This window comes from Melanerpes formicivorus, unplaced genomic scaffold, assembly GCF_026170545.1.
Source record: "Melanerpes formicivorus ecotype bairdi unplaced genomic scaffold, bMelFor1.0.p_v2 SCAF_12, whole genome shotgun sequence".
NCBI lineage: Eukaryota > Metazoa > Chordata > Aves > Piciformes > Picidae > Melanerpes > Melanerpes formicivorus.
Window position 1 is genome coordinate 18,575,481 of NW_027142364.1, and position 24,989 is coordinate 18,600,469.

The following is a 24,989-nucleotide window of genomic DNA, read 5'->3' on the forward strand; positions in this document are numbered from 1 at the left end:
TCCAAGCAGGAATTAGCATCGTACGTAGACAACTAAAGCACAAATTTCCTGCAGTAGTTCATTGGTTAAAGAAGGACACTCCCTCTCACTTCTCAGACTGCAGATAAACCTAGAAGGAAGTTAGGTTATATTTTTTCCAGAACCACAATACTGATCTCATTTTGCTGGGCAGTAAGTGGTGCAACACAGTAAAATAGATTTTTTGAATCTGCAGAAGGCGGCACACAGAACAGAGGTTATGCTACATGTCCTCAGACCACAGCAGCGTCAATCCCTCTTGGTCTCTAAGATGACTGGGAAAGATGGCTGGCTGGATAGATGGTTTACACAGCCCAGCCATGTATACAGACTTTTTCTGGCAAGAGGTCAGACATGAAAGATGTCTGAGGACATCTCAGGCATGCCCACTGCAGCCCTTGCTGGGACACAAGTTTGTGAACTATGTGCATGCAGCCTGTCTGATGCACACCAACAGAAATATGTAAACTCTTGATTATAAAGCTGCAGAACTTAGAACTTTTCTTCCTGGCACATCTTTCAGACTTGATGAGTTAAAGTGACAATTACCCTTTGTTTGAAAGTGGCAAGGTGATTATGCAATTGAATTTGGGAATAAGTCTCTAGACAGTTAAACTCAAACAAACCAAAACCAAGTAATAACACCAACCAAAAAGAAGAAGAAGGAAAAAAACAAACAACCAGCATCAACCAATAAACCAAAAAACTGAAAGGATAATACTCCAAGCTCCAGTTTAGCAGTACATGCAAAGATTTTGAGATGGACATCATCTTAGACAGATGCTCATTCTGTATTTTGAAATGGAAGAGCCCAGAGTGAAGTGCCCCTAGTAAAGCAGAGTCTGCTGTCAGACCTCAACACAGAATTGCTGGATTATCTGGTTAAGTTCTAGGTGGTGGTTTGCTTTCTCATTATGAAAAGGCCTTGATCTGTTGAACTCTTCTGTTGATCTGTTGAACTCTTCGTTCAAATCAATGTATTAGATAACCTTGTGTAACACACTTCTGTAGCTGTACAGTGTGTGACTTTCATGAAGTCTCTTGATGTCACTGAAAACAGCAGGAATATATGATGTCCACTTATATTAAAGGTCTATACATAATTGCACTACAACATTGTTATGGGTGATATGAAAAATATGCATATGGAGTCAGCAATAAGATGAGACTCAGTTGCTGAGCTAATGAAAAGAAGCCACCTGTAGCTAGACTAACCTGCTATACATCTAAGAACTTCATGCACTTGCCCTCTGCTGATGGTCTGTATTTTCCTTAGAGTCACTGGAATTGTTGATGAATTACATTATCATATATAATTAAATCTTCACAGGATAACTCCTGTAGATTATTCTGAAGCTTAGTCAGTGTTTAGAGAGACTAGTTGTTTAGCTTAAATAAGTTTTGAATAGAATTAATCACTCAGAACTATACTGAGATTTAGTATAGTGTTTGTTTAGCTTAGATAAGGAGGGTACAAGCATCAACAGTAGCTGCAGGATAATGGCCTGCCACAAGACAGTGAAGGAACCCAATAGTCAGATTGCAGGCACCACTGAACCAAAGGGTGAGTGAAAAATGTGTGAAGATCACACGAAGGTAGAACACAGAGCCTGTAAAAATGCCCAGGGATTTCAGCTGGCTGAACATCAACATGCAGCGTTCTCAGGTGGCCAAGAGGGCAAGGGGAATCCTGGCTTGTATAAGGTATAGTGTGATCAGTATGACCAGGGAAGTGATTTTACCCCTGTAGGCAGCAGTAGTGAGGCTGCATCTGGAGTACTGTGTTCAGTTTTGGGCCCCTCACTACAAGAAGGACACTGAAATACTAGAGCATGTTGAAAGAAGGGCAACAAAGCTGGTGAAGGGTCTAGAGAGCAAGTGATGGAGTCCCCATCCCTGGAGGAATCATGTAGCCCTAGTGCTTAGGGATATTGTTTAGTAAAGGACTTGTCAGTGTTAAGCTAATAATTGGACTCAGTGATCTTAAAGGTCTTTTCCAATCTATGCAATTCTGTGATTCTGTTTTCGTATGTGTATGTCACAACACAGTACCTAAGTACGTGTCAATGTGAAAAGACAAATGTACTGCATATACAAAGCACTTAAATTTGGAAACAACTGGAAATTATCCAGTCTGCTACACTTCTTCCCCCGACAATCACATCTCTACTGCACTTTTGTGACTGAACAAGCAGCATGAAAGTTGTCTTGAACTTGTAAGACTGCAGTATTGAAAGAATTAGGAATTTTGTTTCTTTTCCCTTTTTTCCTTTTCTTTTTTTTTCCCCCCCTCTTGTTTTATAGATTGGTTAAGCCATGGTCAGCAAGAGAGACCAGAAATCTGAGAAAAAATTCCGCACTTTTTTTGTTCAGCTGACTAGATGGCTACAGCCTTTAGGTTCTGCCCTCCAGATGTGGAACGGGATGAATGCATTTCAAAGGATCAGATATAGTGGTCCCACAATAAAACTGAGACATTACCAAGCATGTGAACTGACCATACCATCACTGGAACTTAAAACTGGAAGATCCATCCTGGTGCCCCCAGCAAACGGAACTGGTTTGTGCAGTTACACGTACTGTGCGGAGTTGTATGAGGGGCTTTGCACTCATCTCAGTTCTGTGCTTTTATCCTAGTGAAAAGCACCGCAAGCCCCCCGCGAAAGGCAGGACTGCAGCCCCTGCGCGCTGCCGGACGCCAGCATGCACAGGCCATGTTTTCCACACCATGCCAAGTCCCACTGAGCCTGGGCGTCCCCTGGGTACACGACAGCCGAGGCAGCGCGACGCCTGTCAGCGAGCAACCGCTTAGCGGCAGGGCTGAGCTGCGCTGCCGCCGGTACCGCCGTGCCAGGCGATAGCGGCGTAACCTCGGTGACAACCCTTGGGAGCCTGCAGCGCTACGAGGCGACGGCTGCGGCGAACCGCGAGAGGCAGCCCGGGCCTCGCGGGTTACGGAAACCGCACCGCCAGCAACGCGGTGGCATCTCGCCGGCCGCTCAGCACTGCTAGCACGAGCCGGCTGTAGGCATGCCGCTGCCAGCCGGTGAGTGCCCCTGCCCCGGGGCGAAAGGCAGGCAACATGGCGTCCGCCGCTACGGACCCCGCTACTCCCTACCCAGCCCGCACGACTCCGACGCGGGGCAAGGGTGAGCGATGGGTAAGCGCCCCCCAGCGGCTCGTCGCCCCGCGATCGCCCCTTCTTCGTCGCGCGTGCACCGAGGGACAGCCTCACCCACCCCCTAAGCCCCGCCCCCACCGTCACCACCCCTCGCGCGCAGCCCCACGCCACTCCAAGGGGGCGGGGCGAGCGCCACAGCACCGCATCACGTGCAACCAACCGCGGCGGCCGCCGGTACTCCCGCCAGGCCACGCCCCTCAGGTGGGTGGGGCCAGAGGCGGGAGGCGGGGACTCCCCCGAGAGGGTCGGGCGGCTCGTGCCCACCTCCGCAGCGACGGCGGGGGCAGCGGCGGCGGCGCCCCGCCTGCGGGGGCGGGGCCGGCGGGGTTGTTGGAACCTCCCCCCTCCCTGCCCCTCCCCCTCCCCGCCGTCCCTTCTGTAACTTGGCTGCCTTTTATCGGGCTGAGCGGTGAGGCGGAGAGTTTATTGGTGCCGGAGCTGCAGCGCGGCCGGGGCGGGGAGCGACCGCGGCTGAGGGCGGGGTGGGGGGGGCCTCGGCCCGGGACGATGCTGCGGCTGGTGTCGCTGAAGTTGGGGCGGCTGTACCGCTACGTGAAGCTGGCGGTGTTGGGCAGCCTGGCGGCGGCGCTGGTGCTGAACACGCACTCACTGCTGGCCTCGCTGCAGCGCAACGAGCTGTCGGAGCGGCGCTTCTTGCAGCTCAATAAGTGCCCGGCCTGCTGGGGCACCAGCTGGTGCCGCAAGTTCCTCAACGGGCAGCTGCGGCTGGAGAGCTGGGGCCGCCTCCGCCTTTTCGACTTCTTCAACGTCAAGAACGTGTACTTCGCGCGTTACGGGGAGCCCCGCGAGGGCAGCCGCCGCGTCGTCCTCAAGCGCCTGGGCTCCTCGCAGGAGCTTGCCGACATCGACACTAAGATCTGCCGCCGGGCTACCGGCAGGGGCCGCTGCGACCTCCTCCAGGCCCTGCACGCGACCGAGTTCGCCAGCCTCAACGGCGACGTGCGGCTCCTCACCCCCGACGCCGTGGAGGGCTGGTCGGACCTGGTGCACTGCCCCTCGCAGCGCCTGCTCGACCGCCTGGTCCGCCGGTACGCCGAGACCAAGGATTCGGGCAGCTTCCTGCTGCGCAACCTGAAGGACTCGGAGCGCATGCAGCTCCTCATCACCCTCGCCTTCAACCCCGAGCCGCTGGTGCTGCAGGTGAGCAAAGCGCGCCTGCCCCCGTCTGCTCTCCTTGATGCTGCGTGGCCAAGTAGTGGCCGGAGGGGTCCTTTTTGGAAGCCTTGTGCCGCGTAACCGTCCTCTGTGTCCCTTCCTCGCCCCCTCCCCGGCCGTGGCTGGGTTGCTTTTTGCCGCCGCGCCGGGCGCACGCAGCTGCCTGTGGGCTGGGGATTGCAAGGAGAGAGGGAGAACAAGGAGAGGGGGGACTCCCTGGAAGCGGGCCCCAGAAATAGCAGCGAGACCCTGGGGTCTTTGCCCTAACAGTGACTCCTACGTAAAGATACCCTGAGGAAAGAGTCTCCACTCAGGGCAGGGATTTATCTTTATCTGATTCATCTCATAGTTTTTCTTCCTCAGAGATTTCGTACATGAGGTTCCTGGTTAGCCTTCTTCCTCGGTGCCATAGGACTTTAACTCGTTCTCCACCCTTCTTGCCTTTCACATCTAGCTTTTTCTCTTCGGCAGCGAACGGTAAAAGCAAGCAGCTGTTCCACAGGAAGCATGGTGGGGTGGCTTGCTGCAAGGTAGATAGGTGCTTTCAGGTGGATTTATACCTTTCTTGCAGTCAAGTGTTAGGCTTTAATCTGTGGCATCTCCTGTAACATATGGGTTCCTAGGCAGCTCTGGGAATCGGTGGTTAGTTTCTTAGCGTGTAGTTTAGTAGACAGGGGGCAGAGAGTTTACTATGATGTTACTGTGCTTTCCTTGTTAAAAAGCACCTCATTTGACATCGAGTTCTTACGTGAGCTATGTCCCGGCTTTGTTTTTCTGTTGGTAAAAATCATAAATAGCTATTTTATAGACGGAAAATGGAGTACTCAATAAATGAACAGTGTTCTCTTTTCAGCGGTTGCATATTTAGTATTCTTTCATTGAGAGGACTGGTGATGTACACAGACCAGAACTGTGTGCTTTAACGGGTTAAGTAAACTTTTACATGAAAGATTGGTAGGAAACTGTTTTATTCTGTGGCACCATTTAGTTGCTTCTGTAGGATATCTATTTAGATTGGGAGTATTGTATTTTGGCTCTTGACACTGTTGAGAAAACTCCCACGTATGCCTTTAGTGTGTAACTTTGGTCTCAGAACTGTGTCACCTAACCACTGAGCCCTCCTTACCTTGTTAAAAAGAATATTTGCAAGTGTATTTCAGAGCATCACTACATGATGACTAACATTTGCTGTTTAGAGAGAGGCTAAGAAATATCTAATGCAGCAAGCTTTATCCTCTAGCAAATTCAGATTAATTTCTAGAGAATGCGTTTATGAACTCTACTTAATTAAAAATATGGGTTTGGGCAGTATGTTTTCTGCCATTTATCCTCTTTATGTACAGCTCTTGGGTTTGGTTTTCAAAGTAAGTTTCCAATTCACTTCTCAGTGGACTGAGGGTACAGTATGTCTCTTACATTTTGCTTTAAAGTTGCTCCTTAGCACGGTGAAAAAGGAAACTCAAGTAAGAAAATCCAAACTGCTTTGCCCGAGTATATTTGGAAGTTCTTTGAAAATTGATTTGTTTGAGCTGCATTTCATACAACTTCCAGTTTTTGGTTTTGAATGTTGGTTCTGGCGTACCGAGCACAGACCTAGATGTCCAGAAAACAGGTCTGTACACTTCGTAATTTGTGGAGCCAATATATTCTTTACAGACAAAGGATATGGCACTGTTACAGTATTTACTATTGTGGGGTGGATCAAAGGCAGTGGCCAACACCGGTTGATTTAAGTGCCTTGATTCCTGTCAGCTTCTTAAATAAGCTGTGGATGATCCCTGAGGCTATTAAGCAAATCTGTTGAAGAGATGAAAATCTTTGGACATGAACTTAACAAGCACTTTGCTTGTCATTTATCTTAGTGAAGGTACTGCTGAGGGCAAAGCAGGTCATATTGGTGGGAAATAAGGCAGTCTTTGCCAGTCCAGAATGTTGTAAAGTTCAGTCACCCCTTATCAGATCAAAAGTGTTTTGCAAAACCTTGTAAATTTTGTTGAATGGATACATCTTGCAGAAGTATTTCTGGGGAACTTCAGGCCAGCTTTGTGTGTTGAAACACTCTTAATGTGTTCTCCGTTTTAGGGTATAGCCTGTCGGGGGGGCTAGACTGTAGGAGTTACTCTATCACCTGGTGACCCTTCCCAAGCAGAGAAAGGGGATTAGGAAAAGGAGGGGAGACCCATGGGCTGAAAGGAAAAGAGATTTAACGAAACAGCCCAACTAATACAAATGCCATTATAGAGTATACAGAGTTATAATCTGCCCGGCAAGTGTACAGCAATTTCAACAAATGAGAAGGGAGTTCTTAGGAGTAGTCTAGTGAATGAGTTCCTCCAGGGATGAGGAAAAGAAAGAGGAGCAGTATCAGGAGCAAACTTTTGCCTTTGTACTGAGTGTGATGCTCATGGTCTGGGATACACCTATGAAACAATTCAGGTCAGCTGTCCTGGCTGACTCAGAAATGCTGATGGCCTGAAGCACATGGCTGGCCTGGGATTCTGACCCAGCAAAACCAGAACAGTTTCTGCATTGTTGATGAGGACAGATACTGGGATGGAAATGAGATGTGGAGCTGTGTTCTAAAATTCATCTGCTTCCAGGAAAGAGAACCTGCATGATGTGTGAGTAGACTTTAAATATTTAAAGAAATAATGCATTTAGCTAGTGATGTCTGTCACCAAAAGGCACAAGGGAAAACATTGCTATGTTTTTCTCTTAAGCTTTTCATGAAACACCATGGTTTAGAATACCATTGTGAGTAACACTTTTGATTCAGAAGCAGAAATACCTCTCAACTGTGTTCAGTGCTTTGAAGTTCTGTGGTGTTTAGTTAACTTACAGGAACAGTCAGATGTAAATTATCACGGTTTTTAAGCCTCAGTCTTTGACTTATAATAGAGAAGTTACTGTAGTCATTTACTAGGGCTAGTAATTTGTGCATTATAAGACTTTTTATCAGTGATACCAGGGATTTTAGCTTGGAACGTCTTTGGAGCATGGATTATTCCTAAAGTGGTGTTGCTTACAAGCTGCATATTGTCACAACTGACTTAAAGCTTTTGCTGTAGGAAGTTGCCATGTAGTGGTTTAACCCAATACACTTCTGTTACAAGTCTCTAAACAGTAACAAAAGAGCACAGATTACTGTATTAATGCATGGGTTGTGTAAGTTGCTTACTGTAATCCTTAATATTTGTATTTTAAAATAGCTCTCCTTTTAACCTTCTTTATCCATATTTGTTAAATGGTTGCTTAGGTGTACTTAGTGAAAAAAACAGTTTCTCTTGCTATTTTACTTCATGAGATAAAAAAAATTACTATTTTTACTTCTGCAGAATCTTGCACAACTAGTCAGTAATTCTCTCCCATTTTTGGATCTCAATTCACATTTGAATGAAACAACATATATACAATTTGTTACATCTAAAGCAGTGTTCTATATAAACATGAACAGCTTCTTTGAACAAAAGGAAGAACAAACCTTTCTGCTGCTGCTCCTTTCAACTCATGTAATTGAAAACAGTATTTTAAATAGGAATCACTTGGAGGATAGGTTATGTGCATGACATCTGATTCATAATTGAGTGTGACGGCTGTGCGCATCAAGCATTTGCAAAGATAGGCTGCCCAAAGTTGCCTTGTGAAGAGACAGCAAAATGTTTTAAATAAGTAGGATTACAGACTGAGTGCAGTGTAAATATTCACTTCTTGCAGAATTCACAGAACCAGAATGGATAAAAGCAGATCTGTCCTCACCCTATGACTTTTTATAAACCGCCCACCTTCTAGTTTATCTTGTAAAAATAACTGTAGGGGAGAAACTTCTGTTTGTTTTTAACTGTGGCATGCATTCAAATAATGGCTGTGACTCAGCTTTATGAAATAATATGATTAATTTTTATCTTATCTTGCAACTGCAAACATAAGCTTACTGTTGCTGAACTAGAAATGCTTGCTGCCTATTGCTGTATTCCATAGAATTAAGTGTTGTTCAGTCTTTGACTTTTACACAAATTCTGATTTTTTTTCCTTTCCCCCCATCATTTCTGAATAAGATTTTTTTTCCTTCAAACTGAAGCATTTAAACAGAAAGATTTGGGGAAATAGCTAAGCTTTCTCTAGACATACCTCTTATTTACTGTAGAGCTCCTTCACTGATCACTATTAGATTCCAGGTTTCCTATTTAGAGTGGCTGTGGCAGCCTCTTACCAGTTTTTTGAGCTGCTGTCTCTGAATCTGTAGCTGCTACTCTGTGAGCCGTAGTGTGCAACCACACATTGTCCCACAAAGCCTGTGGCAAAGTTTAAAATTTAGTAAGTCAAGACCATAAAACCTGAAAATCAGTTACAGCAGAAAGCAAGGCAAAGTGGAGAATTCCTTGTTTTGGGAGCTGGGGAAACTACAGTGTAACTCACTGCTGCTCAAGTAAGAAATTGTTTCTAAATAAGAACATGATGGTTTTCAGTGAAGTGGTTGTGTTTATCCAAAAATCATCTGAGAAGACAGCTAGGTGAGTGAAAAGACGGTTTCCATCTGTCCTGACATAACTGAGATAGAAGTTCTGTAAACTGTTGTCAACAGTGCACCTAGAGGTGGTCTCAATCTGCCTTTTGTGCTGGCTGCTGTGTTGGTCAACAGCACTGCCAGATGCACTGTTGAAATGACTGGATTTGCTTTGTTTTCAAAGTGAGCTTAAAGTTTTAATGTCAATTTCAGTATGAAAAGAAAAGTAAATAAAATGCTTGTAAGTAACCTGTGTTTTTTCAAACTATAGAAGATGTCCAGAGTGCATTAATGCAACTTTGTCTTGAGCTGTAGCTTTTACCAGCCTGTTTAAACAGAGATTCTTCAAAAAGGATGGTGAATGTTTGCATCTTACATGTAAATTACAAGTCTCAAGTGCTTTTGTTTTGCTGATTCTAAGAAAAACTCCAGTAGCTGTTGTGGAAAAGAGCAGTATTTCTGCATTTTTTAATAGATTGTGGAAATCACTGCCCTTCCCTCAGCTATGTATTTGCTTTCTAAGTACTTCAGTTTAAGGGCTTTTTTTCTTCTCACAGCTTCTGATCACTGTTATTCCATGTGGAAAAAACCAACCCAAACCAACAGCTGTATCTGTATTCCTAGTATAATTACTCTGCATGAACAGTCTGTTGCCACATAACCTAAAATTCTTTTGGTTTGTCTTAATGTCATCATTGGGGTTTCTGTTTGGTTTTGTTATTGGAAGAACAGTAATCGACATCTGCTGAGCACATACAAAAACATCAACTGTGATCTCTTTTTGAAACAATTTCTGGTGCTGGATTTACTCAAAGTAGCAATTTAGCAAAACATTTCACAGTATTATTTTATTGTGCCACATATCACTCAACAAATAGTAAATGGGAAGAATTTCTTGCCTGAGATTTCTTTCCTTTTTTATTATATGTGTTCTAGTTGTGGGTTGTTTTCTCTAAATACATTATAGAAATGCCAAACAGTTTTCATATTTGACTCTTTTTAAACTTTATTCCTCAGTTTGGTGTTTCTGATTCATAATTCCTTTGCTAAACATCAAGTAGAGGATTTAAGATAGTTATCTGCACTACCTGATAGTCCTCTTGTACACTTGTAGTATTTAAGTCCTGGCTCATAGTTAGTGGCATTTTAACATACTGAGTAGTATTTAGTGTGCAGCATTTTAAAATGCCAAGTATTTTCTTCTGATCTCTATGAAAACTGATCTTGTACAAGGTTTTCACTTTGTCACTAGTTGTCCTTATCTCCAGTTGCTTTGAGGCTTTTGGTTATCTGCAGTTTCATACTATTTTTATCCTTTTAAAGACTCACTGTAATCTGCTGCAGATGATTATAAATCTTGACTTCCTGCCTCCCCTCAGATTATTTTTATGTAGTTGGAATATTTTTTGTGCTTTAAAGCTTTTTTTTTCTTTTTTTGCATTAAACACACACATTACTTAAGGAATGTTTCTACAAGTGCTAATTTATGGATAAATAGATATCTGCCTTAAAAGTCTTTTATACACAAACCAGTTGACTGACACCTGTAGAAAAGACAATCCAGAAAGCAAAGGATTTACATTTTAAATATTAAAGTGAGGCTTTAGTCTTTCTTGATTCCTGTTTTATGCATTTCTAAATATTGTGGAAGAAGGAGGTGAATTTGTTGTCCATTCCTGAATTTCCATTCTACACATTTTTAGAAAGCAAAACTATCACTTCTCTTGAATGAAAATTGAGTAGCCTCCTATTAGAAGAACATTCCACTAATTTGTATTGAAAATTGAAAAGCTGTTTCTTGCATGGGTATGCATGTTAGGCCAGAACTGTCTCATGTTTGTCATGTCACCATATTTAATTATGTTCCTTAAATGATCAAAACTGCTTTCATCCTTCTTTCTGCTGAAACTTTCCTAAAGAGAAAACAGGAGGAATGTTTTAGAATACTCTAGAAATTCTTGAAGTTGTTGTGGGGTGACTGTCTTAGAGGCTACCAAGAAACTGTCATACTGACTGCAGTAGAAATCCTCTTGATAAATTGTAACTCTCAGCAGTTTTCAGTAACAAAAAAAAAAGAGTTATCCCACATTCTAACCCTTGAAATACCAGTGTTGTCCTTTGCTTCTGTTACGTCTGATATTGAGAGGGAGCTATGGTTTTACTTCCCTGAAGTGCGTAATTGAGGCTTTGGTTTTGTATTCCTTAACTTTTGCCATCTCTACTTGGCCTTCTTTATGGTGATATACTGCAAGCTCATAATGATGAGAGGTAGATGGTGTTTGCTTTCAAGTGATGTGAACTTAATTAAAAAACTTCTGTGAAGTACAAACTAATAGGTAAAGGTAAAAAAACAATGTAGCATTCATTTTCTGTTACAGCAGTTCATGCATTTAATCATTAATTTGGAGAAATTACAGGTCTCATAACAGTGTAAAATACAAATTCTATAGTACAAGGGTTCAACCTGATCATTAAGCAACTTCTGAGTAGAATTGCCTATGTATTTTGATCCTATAGTGTGTCTGTTAACCCTGTTATGTACCCCTTGTTGGCATAGATTGTACCTAGGAACTGGCTGAAATGCAATAGAACTGAACAAAAGTAAAATCAAATTTATTTCATCAGTAACTCTGAGTACTCAATGAAATCCACACTCAGTATGTATTTCTGTGGGAATTTTAGTTCAGTGCCAACTGACTTGGCATATACTTGGAAATTAAGTAGTTTTCATTATACTCACTAGCATCCACAAATACTTTTGAATACATAGAATGGAATGGAGAACATAGAATATGTAGAATACATATCAATTCCTGATAAAAGAAGGCATCTCTGTTAAGACCATGGAGTGTAACAGTCTTTGATTTTAAAAAATCAACTGTAAAATCACATCTCCAGCTCTTCATAGTTCCAGAGCTTTACTTATTATTTGCCTTGGTGACTAACAGAACTGCCTACTTCAGTTTACACTGCAGAATCATGTGTGCTCTGTGAGAAAGAACAACGTTTTTTCTTTTTGAAGAGTACACATCATTTAAATTCTGCTTGCCAGACCAAGTGCTGCCTGGACAAACACAGTTTAGCAGGAAGATTTTAGCAGAGGCGTCACAAAGAGTGTGATTTTTGCCATGCAAGTCTTCAGAGTCAGAAGTTCCCACTCTGTTTTGCACATGGGGTTTTGTGGTAGCTTTTGTTGGGTTTTTTTTTTTTGTTAGTTTGGAGTTTTTTGTGTGTGTGGTTTGGGTTTGGATTCTTTATCATCCAAAGTTGGTATTAACATGTAGTATCTTCTGAGTAGTTTTTGAAAATGAAAAGCTTTGGACTTGGTAGGATGAATTATATGCTTGGTGATAATTGATAAACCTTTGTTTTTCTAAACTGTTAATTCAAAGGGGATTAGTGTTATTGCAGATTACAGCAGACCATATCAGTTTGTGAGCCTTCACTGCATGAGCCGCACCTCAAGTACTGTGTCCAGATCTGGGCCCCTCAGTTTAGGAAGGATGTTGACTTGCTGGAACAAGTCCAGAGAAGGGCAACGAAGTTGGTGAGGGGTTTGGAACACAAGCCCTTTGAGGAGAGGCTGAGGGAGCTGGGGTTGCTTAGCCTGGAGAAGAGGAGACTCAGAGGTGACCTTATTGCTGTCTACAACTACCTGAAGGGAGGTTGTAGACAGGCAGAGGTTGGTCTCTTCTCCCAGGCAGCCAGCACCAGAACAAGAGGACACAGTCTCAGGCTGCACCAGGGGAGGTTTAGGCTGGATGTTAGGAAGAAGTTCTATACAGAGAGAGTGATTGCCCATTGGAATGGGCTGCCCAGGGAGATGGTGGAGTCACCATCATTGAAGGTGTTCAGGAGGAGACTTGATGGGGTGCTTGGTGCCATGGTTTAGTTGATTAGGTGGGTTGGATTGGTTGATGGGTTGGACACGATGATCTTGAAGGTCTCTTCCAACCTGGTTTATTCTATTCTGTGATCTAATTCACAGCTCTGAACATTCAAAAGTAATGGTAGATTTGTAGATCTTCTCATGTTTAGACAGAAGTGAGGAAGACAAATGCACTGATAGTGTTTTATGCTTCAATGCAATGAAAAATTCATCTTACTAATTCTCAATACACTGAGAATACAGTATGATTCTTCCTGGAACAAAATGTCCATTGTCCAGTTGGCAGGGTTTATTTAGGTTTTTAAGCCTTGCTGAGAGAGATACTGGGTAGCTACACTAATTAGGGCAACAAAATTATATTCTGATGTATTTGTTACTGGGAATGGAGATAGCAGAAGTTTTTGTCATCATTGCTATTGTCCTTTCTGTTAGAAGAATATGCTTATTCCTCTGTGAAAAGAGAAAGATCACTTTAGTGAGGGAAAACTTAAGCTACCTGTTTGTAGTTTTACATATGCATCAGTGTATTTTGAAACACTTCAAAAAGCTTAATTGTCTATGGTTTCCATGGCATTTTTCTGTATATTCACAGATAAAATGTGAGTGGCTACATCAGAATTACAGATTGTTCTGTCAGATGTTTTTGGTTTTGAACAGGACCTTAATTTTACTGTTAATTATCAAATGCACATTTTCAAGTCCTCAAAGAACATAGTCAAGGACAAAATTGCCTAATTAAATATTTATAATACTTTTATAATTAAAAAACTAAAATCCCACAGTATCACAGAACACTAGGGTTTCGAAGGGACCTCAGAAGACCATCTAGTCCAACCCCCATGTCAGACCTGAATCACCTAGAGGAGGTAACGCAGGAATGTGTTCAGGCAGGCTTTGAATGTCTCCAGAGGAGACCCCACAATGTGTGAGCAGCACGTTCCAGTGTTCTGTCACCCTCACAGGGAAAATTGGTTTCCTTATGTTCATGTGGTATCTTCTCTGCTCCAGCTTGCACCTGTTGCCCCTTGTCCTATCATTTGACCTGGATCTGTCCTCCTGACACTCGTCCCTCACATATTTATGAACATTAGTGAGGTCACCCCTCAGTCTCCTCCAAACTAAACAGACACAGCTCCCTTAGCCTTGCCTCATAAGGGAGATGTTCCACTCCTTCATTGTGGCTTTGTGCTGGACTCTCTCAAGCAGTTCCCTGAGGTCCCTTTTGAACTGAGGAGCCTAGAACTGGACACACTACTCCAGACACAGCCTCACCATGGCAGAGTAGTGGAGGAGGAGAACCTCTCTGGACCTACTAACCACACCCCTTCTAAGACACAATGCTGTTACACATCACAGAAATCTGAGACTTTCGGCAGCTGTCTACCAAGCTTTTAGTTTCTAAATGCAACTTGTTCTTGGAAAATTTGTTTAATGACCATGTGTTCCTGTCATATTGGGTTTCCAGATGTCAGTGAATAAAGTAAGTACTCATGTTAGCTGCAATCCCATCTACAAAGGTGTGTTCAAAATAAAATAGTACAAAGTTACAGATCTCTGCTTGCCAAGACGACAGAGCTGCACTTCAATTAATATTCTTGTCAGATTCACCGAGTGGATATCAAACTGCTGAATGAGGCACTTGTGCATATTTTTATCCCCTTCTTGGGCTGCTGACTTGGGTAATGAAGTGTATATGTGGTTGTTACATGCCAGTTGGAGGTGAGCCAAAGCAGAGATGTTTGTACATGTGCAGATGTTGGCAGGATTCCCTGCTTTCCTGTTGTCAAAAGATCTTTTTATTGCCACAGTGTTATAAATATATCTCTTCCAGTGTGCTGTGCAGCTATTCTACTAGTAATGTTTGGGATGTTCACTTAATAAACCAGACTGCTCCTGGAATTTCCTGTGTGTAATGAAATAAGTGTACACAAGGCAGGAAGTATAATAGGTGTGTTTTGAAGATCAGTGTACCATTGTGACAAACACTGTGCTTTGAAAATACCTGCTACTACTGGAAAGCAAAAGTCCTTTTAACTCCTTTCCTTTCTTCTGCACCTAGCTATTAAGGCCTTCTCCTTATTTGTCAGTACTATCATGATGTGATGATGTGATAAGTTGGATCAGGCTACTGATACAACTGAACACCAGCCGGTTGAGTAGTAACTGCATTCCTTTCCTAATGATGTGAAGGGAGGGATTGTAATGTCTGTGCTTGATGGTTTGGAAGGGATGGACACCTTCACATGCAAAGGTAGTGCAGCCTTTGCCAGATTTCACTGTGGTTGAATTTGTATTTGGAAAGGGAGGCCAAGGCATTAAGCAGTGCAGAACTAGAATATAGGAGTAGGTGGAAAAGGAGTCTGGTGGTCCAAAGTCATCCCAAAATAAAAACATTCAGGCATCACATCTGTCACAGTTGAATTTATTGCATTGTGTGCTGATAAAGTCCTGTAATAAGAAAATGTACTGCACATGTGGTGAAATCTGCTCCAATTGAAGATGTAAACTTGTATTGATAATAAATGGATAAAGTGAACTTGCATGGGTACACACATTTGGACTTTCCTGATAGGAAGCTGTGTGGCTTTTTCCTGAGAGATAGTGGTAGGCAATATATTGAAATGTATATATGCCACTTGATCCCACTCACTGGAAGGAAATACTGGTTTTTTTTCCTGCATAGAGTTCTCTGGGGGTTATGCCTTTACACCAGCTCCTTGTTGCTTCTTTTTGAGTGAAATGGCACGTTCCCTTGTAAAGAACTAGCTTCATTTGATGAGCAACAGACATAAAATCTCATTGTGGTGGTTATTGATGCCACAGGCATGAATTTTTCTTACAGTGGTAGAGTGGGGAACACTGAATTACTGTATGCTTTCTTTTTGGGAAGGTTATTTTGCCAACAACACCAACAAAAGAGCACACCGCAAAACCCCAAACAAACAAAACCCCTCCACCCACCAGCAACCAAAACTTCTCAAACCAAAATTGCAGCCAACTTCTTAACTGTGGAATATTGTCACTTGACTTGCCCTGAACTTGTGGGTATTTTTCCTACATACCACCTTCGTTTATTGCCTGGGTCCATTCTCCTGACACTTGTCTTTCACAAGTCATAAGGTCACCCCTCCAAGCTAAAGAGACCCAGCTGCCTTAGGCTTTCCACCACCTTAATCATCTTTGTGGCTATGCACAGGACTCTTTCAAGCAGTTTCCTGAGGGGCCCAGAGCTGGACACAGTATTCCAGATGGGGCCTCACCAGAATAGAATACAGGAGGAAGAGAACCTCTCTCAACCTATTAGCCACACCTCTGCTAATACACTCCAAGATGCCATTGGTCTTCTTGTCCACAAGAGCACGTTGCTGTCTCATGGTCATCCTGCTGTCCGCCAGGACTCCCAGGTCCTTTTCCCTTCAGCTGCTGTCTAACAGGTCAACCTTCAACTTGTACTGGTCCAGGGAATTGTTCTTCCCCAGATGCAAGTCTCTACACTTCTTGGATTTTACTCAGTTTCTCTCTGCCCAACTCTCCAGCCTGTCCAGGTCTCACTGAATGGCAGCATAGTCTTCAGGTGTCAGTCACTCCTTCCATTTAGGGATTATCAGCAGGTGCCCTTGGTTCCTTCATCCAGGTCATTGCTGAATATATCAAATGGTACTGATCCCAGTAGTGACCTCTGAGGAACTCCACTAGATACAGGTCTCCAATTAAACTCTGTCCTATTGACCACAAGTCTCTGACTTTTTTTTCCTTCAACCAGTTCTCAATCCACCTCACTAATTGATCATACAGATCATGCTTCCTCAGTTTGGCTGTGAGGGTGCTGTGGGAGATGGTGTCAGGTGCTTTCCAGAGATCAAGCTAAATCATATCCACTGCACTACCAATGGATTATGTCCTCTTAAAATGCTATCAGTTTGGTTGAACATGACTTCCCCTTGGTAAAATCATGCTGCCTGCTCCCAGTGACCTTCTTATCATTGATCTGCCTCAGAGCAATGCTGTGGAGATGTTGCTTCATCGCCTTTCCAGGGATGAAGGTGAGGCTGACCAGTCTATAGTTACCTGGGTCCTTGTCCTTTTTGGAGACTGGAATGACATGAGCTTTCCTCCAGATTTGAGGCAGCTCTGCTGTTCTTCAGGACTTACCAAAGATGATGGAGATTGGCCTCGCAATGACTTCTGCCAGCTCCCTCATCACCCACAGGTGCATCCCATTAGGACTCATGGTTTTATGGGTGTCCAGATTGCTTAACTGATCCCTGACCCAGCCTTCGTCAACTTCAGCAAACTCCTCCTTTATCCTGACATGGTCTGGGGCTCCTGAGAATGGTCTTTAGCAGTATAGACAGACAAATAGTATGGTGTCATTGCTTGATAATATATTGAGCTCTGGCCCATCAAATTAATTGTGTCATCCTCAGGACTGTATTGGCCTATGTGGTTAGATCAGGCAATGAAAATAGAGTAGAAGTTCAAATACTTGGCAGTCTAAAAGCTGTGAACCTATTCTGTTCTTCATGTGGGTCTGATGTCTTTTTTTTTTTAATGCTTGTAGCATGTTATTACTTTTTAGTCTCTTGTGCTAATTTCCAAGAAAGCTGCTGTTTGAGACAGATTTTACTTCTGAGAAAAATGCTATGTGGATGTGTGTAATAAAGTATGTGCATAGCAATTCAGTGGTAGATTGTTAAGGGAGTAAGATTTCTTTTCTACTTTAATCTAGTCTGTGACCCCGTCTGGGAGAGATCTTCAAATGTGAGTATCCTTGAAGGAATCCACTCAAGTGGTAGAAAATGGGAAGGGAGGGAGTGTTGAAAAGAAGGTGTAATTTTAAACACTTTTATGTTATTAGAAAATTGCTATTAAACATATCAGATGCAAAATTGTGTTGGTGGGAAGTGTACTTTCCTTAGTGCAACAGATGTGTATAAAATACCAATGGAAAAAGAGAGTGGAATCATACATATATATGGAAGTAGAAGTTCTCAGAGAGAGAGTGATTGCCTATTGGAATGAGCTGGCCAGGGGAGGTGGTGGAGTCGCCGTCCCTGGAGGTGTTTAGGAGGAGACTTGATGGGGTGCTTGGTGCCATGGTTTAGTTGATTAGGTGGATTGGATTAGTTGATAGGTTGGACACGATGATCTTGAAGGTCTCTTCCGGTCCGGTCCATTCCATTCCATTCCATTCCAGATAGGGGCTGTGTATTTCAGTTCCCCCAACTCTTTACTAGTCCAGCAGGGCCCCTTGCTCACACAAGTATTTGTTTTGGCTTTCCTTTCAAAACTTCAAAAGATGTCAATGTAGTGTCGGTGGGCATCTACAGGTGTCTTTTGTAAATTGTACTGAAAAGCATTTTAAAATCTCAGCTGGTTTATATTAATGAGAACTCTAAAGAAAAACTTTTTTCTATGCAGAGTTTTCCATCGGATGAAGGTTGGCCGTTTGCAAAGTACTTAGGAGCGTGCGGAAGAATGGTGGCTGTCAATTATGTTGGAGAAGAGCTGTGGAGTTACTTTAATGCACCGTGGGAGAAACGAGTGGACCTGGCCTGGCAATTAATGGAAATAGCTGAACAGCTGACGAATAATGACTTTGAATTTGCACTCTACCTCCTTGATGTCAGCTTTGACAACTTTGCAGTTGGACCAAGAGATGGGAAAGTTATCATTGTAGATGCCGAAAATGTTCTGGTAGCAGACAAAAGGTTAATCAGACAGAGTAAGTGTCTCCTTTCTCTCCCCTGCCCCCACAGATTTCCAGCTTCTTCCTCTTCAAGCGCAATATTTAAAGTACCTGTAGTTGCTAAATACCCATTTTGGCTACTTTATAACTAGACTACTAATTAACAAGCTAATTAACTTTCTTCAGCAATTAGGCTACTAATTAACTTACCAATTTGTCAATTTCATGAAGTGTTGAGTTTACCTGAACTTAATTTACACATACTTTTAATCTCTGTAAGCCTGCTTAAATGGAGAGGTGGGAGTGGGAGGAAAGGCTTTGGATGTGGAAAGGATTTGTACAGAAGGGTGGACAGATGCAGACAGAGGGGTTTACTGACTAGTCTGCCTTAGCAAAGAGATTGCTGTCATTTTTTCCAGGCATCTGTAAGGATGGAAGTCTTGGTGTTCTGTTTTCTGTGAATGCTAAAACAGTCTCTTACTGCTCACTTCACCTTAATTGCACAGCCTGTCTGTGGTTTTGTTGTTCCTGTTGGAGCTCTGTAATAATGGAACTGAAGGAATGGGTAATTCTAGTGCTGTTTCCAAATGAGAACAGTGAAAAATCATTCATTTTTCTGTCATCTGTAAAAGCTCAAAGCAATGGCAGCAGGAGAGATGTTTGACAAAGCGGCATTGCATTGGGTTTACATTCCTTTTGAGTTTGTAAATAAAACTTTGCAGACCTAGGAGCTAGAGACATGGAACATGAAATCCTAGATTCTGCAGAAGTTCATGGCAATAGGCCAAGTGATTCCAGTTTGCCTTGGGTGAATGGAGGGTTTTTTAAAGCTTTGTAAACAGACTTCATATGCTGAACTGCAGAATTAAATTAACTTGAGGACTTCAAGAAAGACTCTGCTTTATATCCAGGCACTTTTCGAAAAGAAAGTATGTTTGGGGGATTTTTATTCATTTATTTTTTGGTGGTGTGTGAGTTTATGGTTTGGGTTTTGGTTGTGGTTTTGGGGGGGGGGGGGGGTGTTGTTGTTTTGTTTTTCTTTTAGTTGGGGTTTTCTTGTTTGTTTGTTTGTTTTCAGTTGTGTGTTTGCTTTTTGTGTGTGTATTAGTTTTATAATGTGTTCTCAAGGGTCCTAGATTAAAATTAGCTGACCCTACCAAGAAAGTCTTTTCAGTGTGTTGGATATCCAGTACATTTACTTCAGTACTTATGGGCCACACAAATAAACTTTCTTCTTTTCTCTCTAACTTTTTTTTTCTTCTTCTTTTCTTTGAGTTTTGGAATATATCTGAATTGCTTAGTCACACAGGTGAACTCTGAAGAGTCTGATATGCAAATGGAATAGGATCCTGCAAGTAGATTCTTACAGGAGCTGAATGCTGAAAGTGTCATGCTTACATTTGTTGTCTAGTTCTCAACTGATTTGGATCTAACCAGGATTTTGCTGTGTGATCTGTAGTCTAACAGCTAATCAAGAACACAGAAAACAAATGAGGACACAAAGTTCTCAGTCATTGTATAAACTTGATATTTAATACTGACTTCATCAGTATTCTGGAAAGTTTCACTGAACAATCTCTGCCTGAAGTAATTAATACGTGAATATGTGCGTCATGTTCAGTTGTGTCTGTGTGGGATCTCACAGCTGAGTTTGCAGGAGTCCTTTTTACCTATTCTCCTTTGTTGCTGGCTTTTTCCCTTTTTGAGTCTGCTGTTCATTGTGCAAATCTTGTATCACATTCTTACAGCTTCAGAAGTCATCCTTGGGTCCCCTTTTTTCTAGATTGGCTTGCAGTGCACGGTGAATGGGTTGACGCAATAGTTAGCTCAGAGACTAAAGTTTTCTTTTGGCCTTGTAGTGCTAAGAGAGATCTACAAAACCACAAACTTCCATGATAAGGATGTCTTCTTGAAGCTGGTAGTGTAGAAACTTCAGATGGAAAGTTTTTTAAGAAGGACTAATAAGAACTCAGGATATCTCACATTAAGTAACCTTCTGCATATTTCTTTTGTACAAAATACTTTATGTAAGTCATATTTTACGTCAAAAGTTTGTAACAAGGCCACTAATTACACCTTCAAATGTTGCCAATTTTTGTATGTAAAGGAGAGTTTATACACATACATGAATGCCATTTGTTGTTTGGGGCTTTTTTTCTTTTGTCAAAGATTATATGTAATGCATCTGCTTTTTTCATATATGCTTCTTAGTAACTACAGTGTCTGAAATAAGAAGTCGGAAGATACTGTTTCAGAAGTTTAAGGCAATTACTTTACAATATGGAGCTGTTTGTTCACTGGTAGACCACTTCACCATGTTAGTTCTCAGGGCAGCTGGAGAAATCAAATCTATGCTGCTAAAATGAACCACGTTGCTTGCTTTTCTCTCTACTTCAGCGGTGGATCCTTCTCTTGCATTTGTTTGTGTTATGTTTTTTTCCTCTAGGCACATGTGTGAATGTAGATTTCATATGTTTAATTTCATGTGTTTAGTGGGCTGTTTTTTCTGCTTCCTTCTCTTTGCTATCCATTTTACCCGCTTTCTTTTTCCCCCTATTGTTGGTATTGCTGTGACCATTTCAGCACAAGGTGATATCCAACGATCAGATGCAAGCTTAGGCTAGAATGTTTAGGAGTTCATCTAAACACAGTTGGTTTCTAGTTTTAAGTGTTACCAGTTTGCTGTGTATTGAGCTTCTGATTGTATTCATATGTTTGTTCTTTTCTGCTCTCTCACTTTATCTTTTTTTTTTTAAACTGTCTCCTTACATTTCACAGATAAACCTGAAAACTGGGATGTGTGGTATGAAAGCAAATTTGATGACTGTGACAAAGAAGCTTGTCTGTCCTTCTCGAAGGAGATTCTGTGTGCTCGTGTCACTGTGGACCACAATTACTATGCTATTTGTCAGAACCTTTTATCAAGACACGCCACGTGGCGTGGCACTTCTGGAGGACTACTTCATGACCCCCCAGCTGAAATTGCCAAAGATGGCCGACTTGAGGCCTTGCTGGACGAGTGTGCCAACCCAAAGAAGCGCTATGGCCGATTCCAAGCCGCAAAAGAGCTGCGTGAATACCTTGCACAACTGAGTAGCAACGTGAGGTAGTCCACAGCGAAAATTCTTTGCAAGGCTGGCTGAAACACTATTGCAGGAACACTAAAAAATGAAAGTTTGAACTTACATATTAAAAAGAGAACACAATAAAACCCACAACTACTTTATCTTTTTTTTTTCTTTTTCTAAATACCATAAAAATCTGTAATTTTATGGTGTTAAAGTGTTTGTTTGCAAACAGACAAGGTACTTACTGAATTAAAACTTGAGCAACTATTGACTCTTCTCTTTAACTGCATAAAAGGGAGTAGGTCAAAAGAAGACTGTGATAGCTTAATTGACAGCTTGTGTGTCAGAGTACTTTACATAAAACTGCATTAGTGTCACAGTTTTGTGAAGCTGATGTTCTTACTTGGAAAGTCAAGTTTTAGACTGATGGCCTGTTTTAAAGGCCTTTTTTTTCCTGACATTTTCTCATTTTTTGTGTTTGTTTAAACACCTTGAAGTGGCATTGACATCCAGGTAAATCTAGCTGTCTGCATTGTTTCAAATTTAACAAGCTTTCATGTTAATACTGTGCAGTACATTCCTATGGTGAGTGCAGGATTCCCAAGGTTACTGTCCAATTTTAAGGGGTTTTACACTGTATTTTACCTTGCTTAGACATTGTGTTTTGGTTTTTTTTGTTTTGTTTTAGGATTGTCATAAACTCAAATGTCATTTGAACTAACATTCATTCGATGTCTTTTGTAGTTCTGACATTGGAAATACTACTAAATGTAATTATTGTACAAAACCTTTACCCTTCATGCAAGTATATATACATGACTGGTTTTAGCAGGAAATCATGGTATGAACAAACTCTTTCTTTTAATGGAGATAGTTTAAGAATTGGAGAGAGACTACAATAAAAGGATTTATATTAACACTTAAATTGGGGATAGAAGCTTGTCTAAAAAATACAAATTCACCAGTCCAGTGTAGTTAAGCCTAAACCAAAGAAAATAGTTTTGTTTATTAGTTTCTAAACAAATAGTGGAGAAAAAATGCTGTTCTGCAGTGAAGCTAACAATTCTCAAAATTCAAGTATCAGTGGTCCTTTATTAGTCTTTGAAGAACTTAAAAACCTATATGCTTATGCTAGAAACAACCCTTAATATGAATACTAATGTCTTGAAAGTTAGTTCAGTTCACATCATTCCAATTCTGTTGAATACAAGTGTAGTGGAGTTTATAGAATATTCCTCATTTGATTTCCCAGCTCAATTGATTAAACTGTATTCAGTCTAGACTCCTTTTCTTGAACTGTTTGACTATTCCCAGTGCAATTAAAATAGAAGTTACAGGTTTTTATAAAAACCTTAGTTACTGCTGCAAGAATTCACTTCAAAGCTTGCTCCTGTTGGGTTTTTTTAACAGCTAGTCTAATGCTTCATTTTTCTGAAGTCTTATTCATAAAAAGATACTCTTAGGCAATGTATGCATATTGCTTCTTGTAACAGTAATGAAGGAAACTAATACTGTTTTATGAACCCATTGAAAAAATGTTTTGTTCAAGCTAAACAGAATTCTGAGCAAGGTAGCACGTGCTGCTTTGAAGAGCAAAGTTAGTATGCCTCTCATACTGTGTCAAAAGACCGGTGGAAACTCTCACCAAAGTGCTGCCAAGTGCATGGTGAGGAAAATGGCAAACTCCCTGACTGCCCCTTCTTTCTGAAAGCTCAAAAAGTGGAGCCATATAAAGATGCATGGTGCTTTTGGGTTTCTTAGATTAAGGCTATTTTAGAATTCAGAATTCTCACCTTAAGCCATCTTTGCCTGTGTAGTTCCTAATCTGCTTCCAATCCCTTCTCTTGCTTTTGGAAGTTAGAGTGCCCAATACAGATTTCAATTTTTATTTCTCCCCCTGTCTGAAAGCAGCTTTACATGCACATTTTTCATCAAAATCTGCTTATTTGGAAAAAACAGACATACTCTCAGACTAGGTAACACTATCCTGCTATGAAAGCCTTGATTTATCGCTCAAGTTGATGGGTTTTGTTGGTGGGGCTTTGGTTTTTTGTGTGTTTGCCTGTTTATTTGAGTCTTAGGGTTTGTTTTTTGTTTGTTTTTCTTTTAACATCTACCACATTTCCCAATGACTCTGTGGAGTATGATTGTTAATGTTGTGAAGAAACAAGCACTGCCAGTTTTGGTTACTACTCAAGGCAGTTCTGTAAATACCAGAATGTCCTGTCAGGTCTGCTCTGAGGTTTCTTTCCCTCAGAAGTGAGTTACTAAAGCTGATTGCAAAAGGAATTTGGAACTTTTAGAAAACCCTAACTAACCAAACAAAATCAAACCACCCCCAAACACCCCACCCCCAAACAAAACAACAACAAAAAAACCACTACAGGGAAAACATTGTGGAGAGCAATAAATCTTGTTCTGTTTGCACCTCTCAGATATTTATTGTACAATAACAATTTATATTTTTAGTCATTGCCCATTATTATTGATGAACACAGTGAAATATTTTTGAATGAATTGTTTGGGGCTTGTATGTGCATTACAGTTGTCTTTTTGTACTGTAAGTTACTGTTTGATTGAAATATTTTATCAAGACTGTCTTCCTGTGCCTTTATATTACAAGTTGTTTCTGCAACTTCTAATTATATTAATAAAGAATACTTTAAGAACCTCATCTCGCCCTCTTTCAGCTCAGTAAGTCTCTGTTTTAAAAGAAACTTAATTTTCCCTTGTTTTTGGAGTAATTTATATTGCTAGTACCACTGTGTCTACAGTACAGTGTTATAGCAGTTAATGTAATATAAATGCATAATGACTTTAGGTTTTTCTCCTTTATTCTGGATTTTTGAGTGAGGCTTTGCATTTGAAACTGAGTTCTGCACTTACCCTGGAGCATATGTTCCATTTATATTTCCTGAGCCTGTGGAAATAATAGGAGCAGTGTCTCAAAAATGCTTGCATGTTTTAATTATTTTTTTTTTTAGCTGCCCTCCTGCTGCCTCATCTTACATCTCTGTGAACTGCAAACATGCAGAGTGAAGCTTGTAAACTTCCCACTGTGCCTTAGATGTCAAGATCATTGTGATTTTTAGAACAAACTTAACATGAATGCTTGCTGCATCTTTTCTTTGAACAGCTTCCAGAGTATAGCATGGCCTGATCCTCGAAATTCAAGGCATGGTATGTCAGGTACTTCCTTATGAGGTGCATAATGTTCTCTTATGTGGCACATCAAACATGTCAAATTGTGTTTTCTACACTGATTTATCACAGACTAGACTAAATGTAATTTTCTTTTAAGTTTATTACAGTGGAGACTTTGGTTACCTTTTAAAAGCACCACAGAATACTTTTGGTCTTTACACTGAACTGTCTTTGTAGAAACCAGACATGGTGCTTTCATGCATTGCTTTTTTTTTCATATGGCAGGTCAGAATTCAGTACTAAGTTCTGAGCTCTTCTGT

At 41.4% G+C, this 24,989-nt stretch overlaps 1 protein-coding gene across 1 annotated transcript; it reads left to right on the forward strand.

The window, feature by feature from the left end:
* The first annotated feature begins 3,703 nt into the window (after positions 1-3,703).
* DIPK2A (divergent protein kinase domain 2A) lies at positions 3,704-24,199 on the forward strand. Its single transcript, XM_068145557.1, has 3 exons — positions 3,704-4,360; positions 18,190-18,493; positions 21,236-24,199. The coding sequence occupies exons 1-3, from the start codon at positions 3,707-3,709 to the stop codon at positions 21,565-21,567; spliced, it is 1,290 nt and encodes a 429-aa protein (XP_068001658.1). The 5' UTR covers positions 3,704-3,706; the 3' UTR covers positions 21,568-24,199.
* Positions 24,200-24,989: the final 790 nt, after the last annotated feature.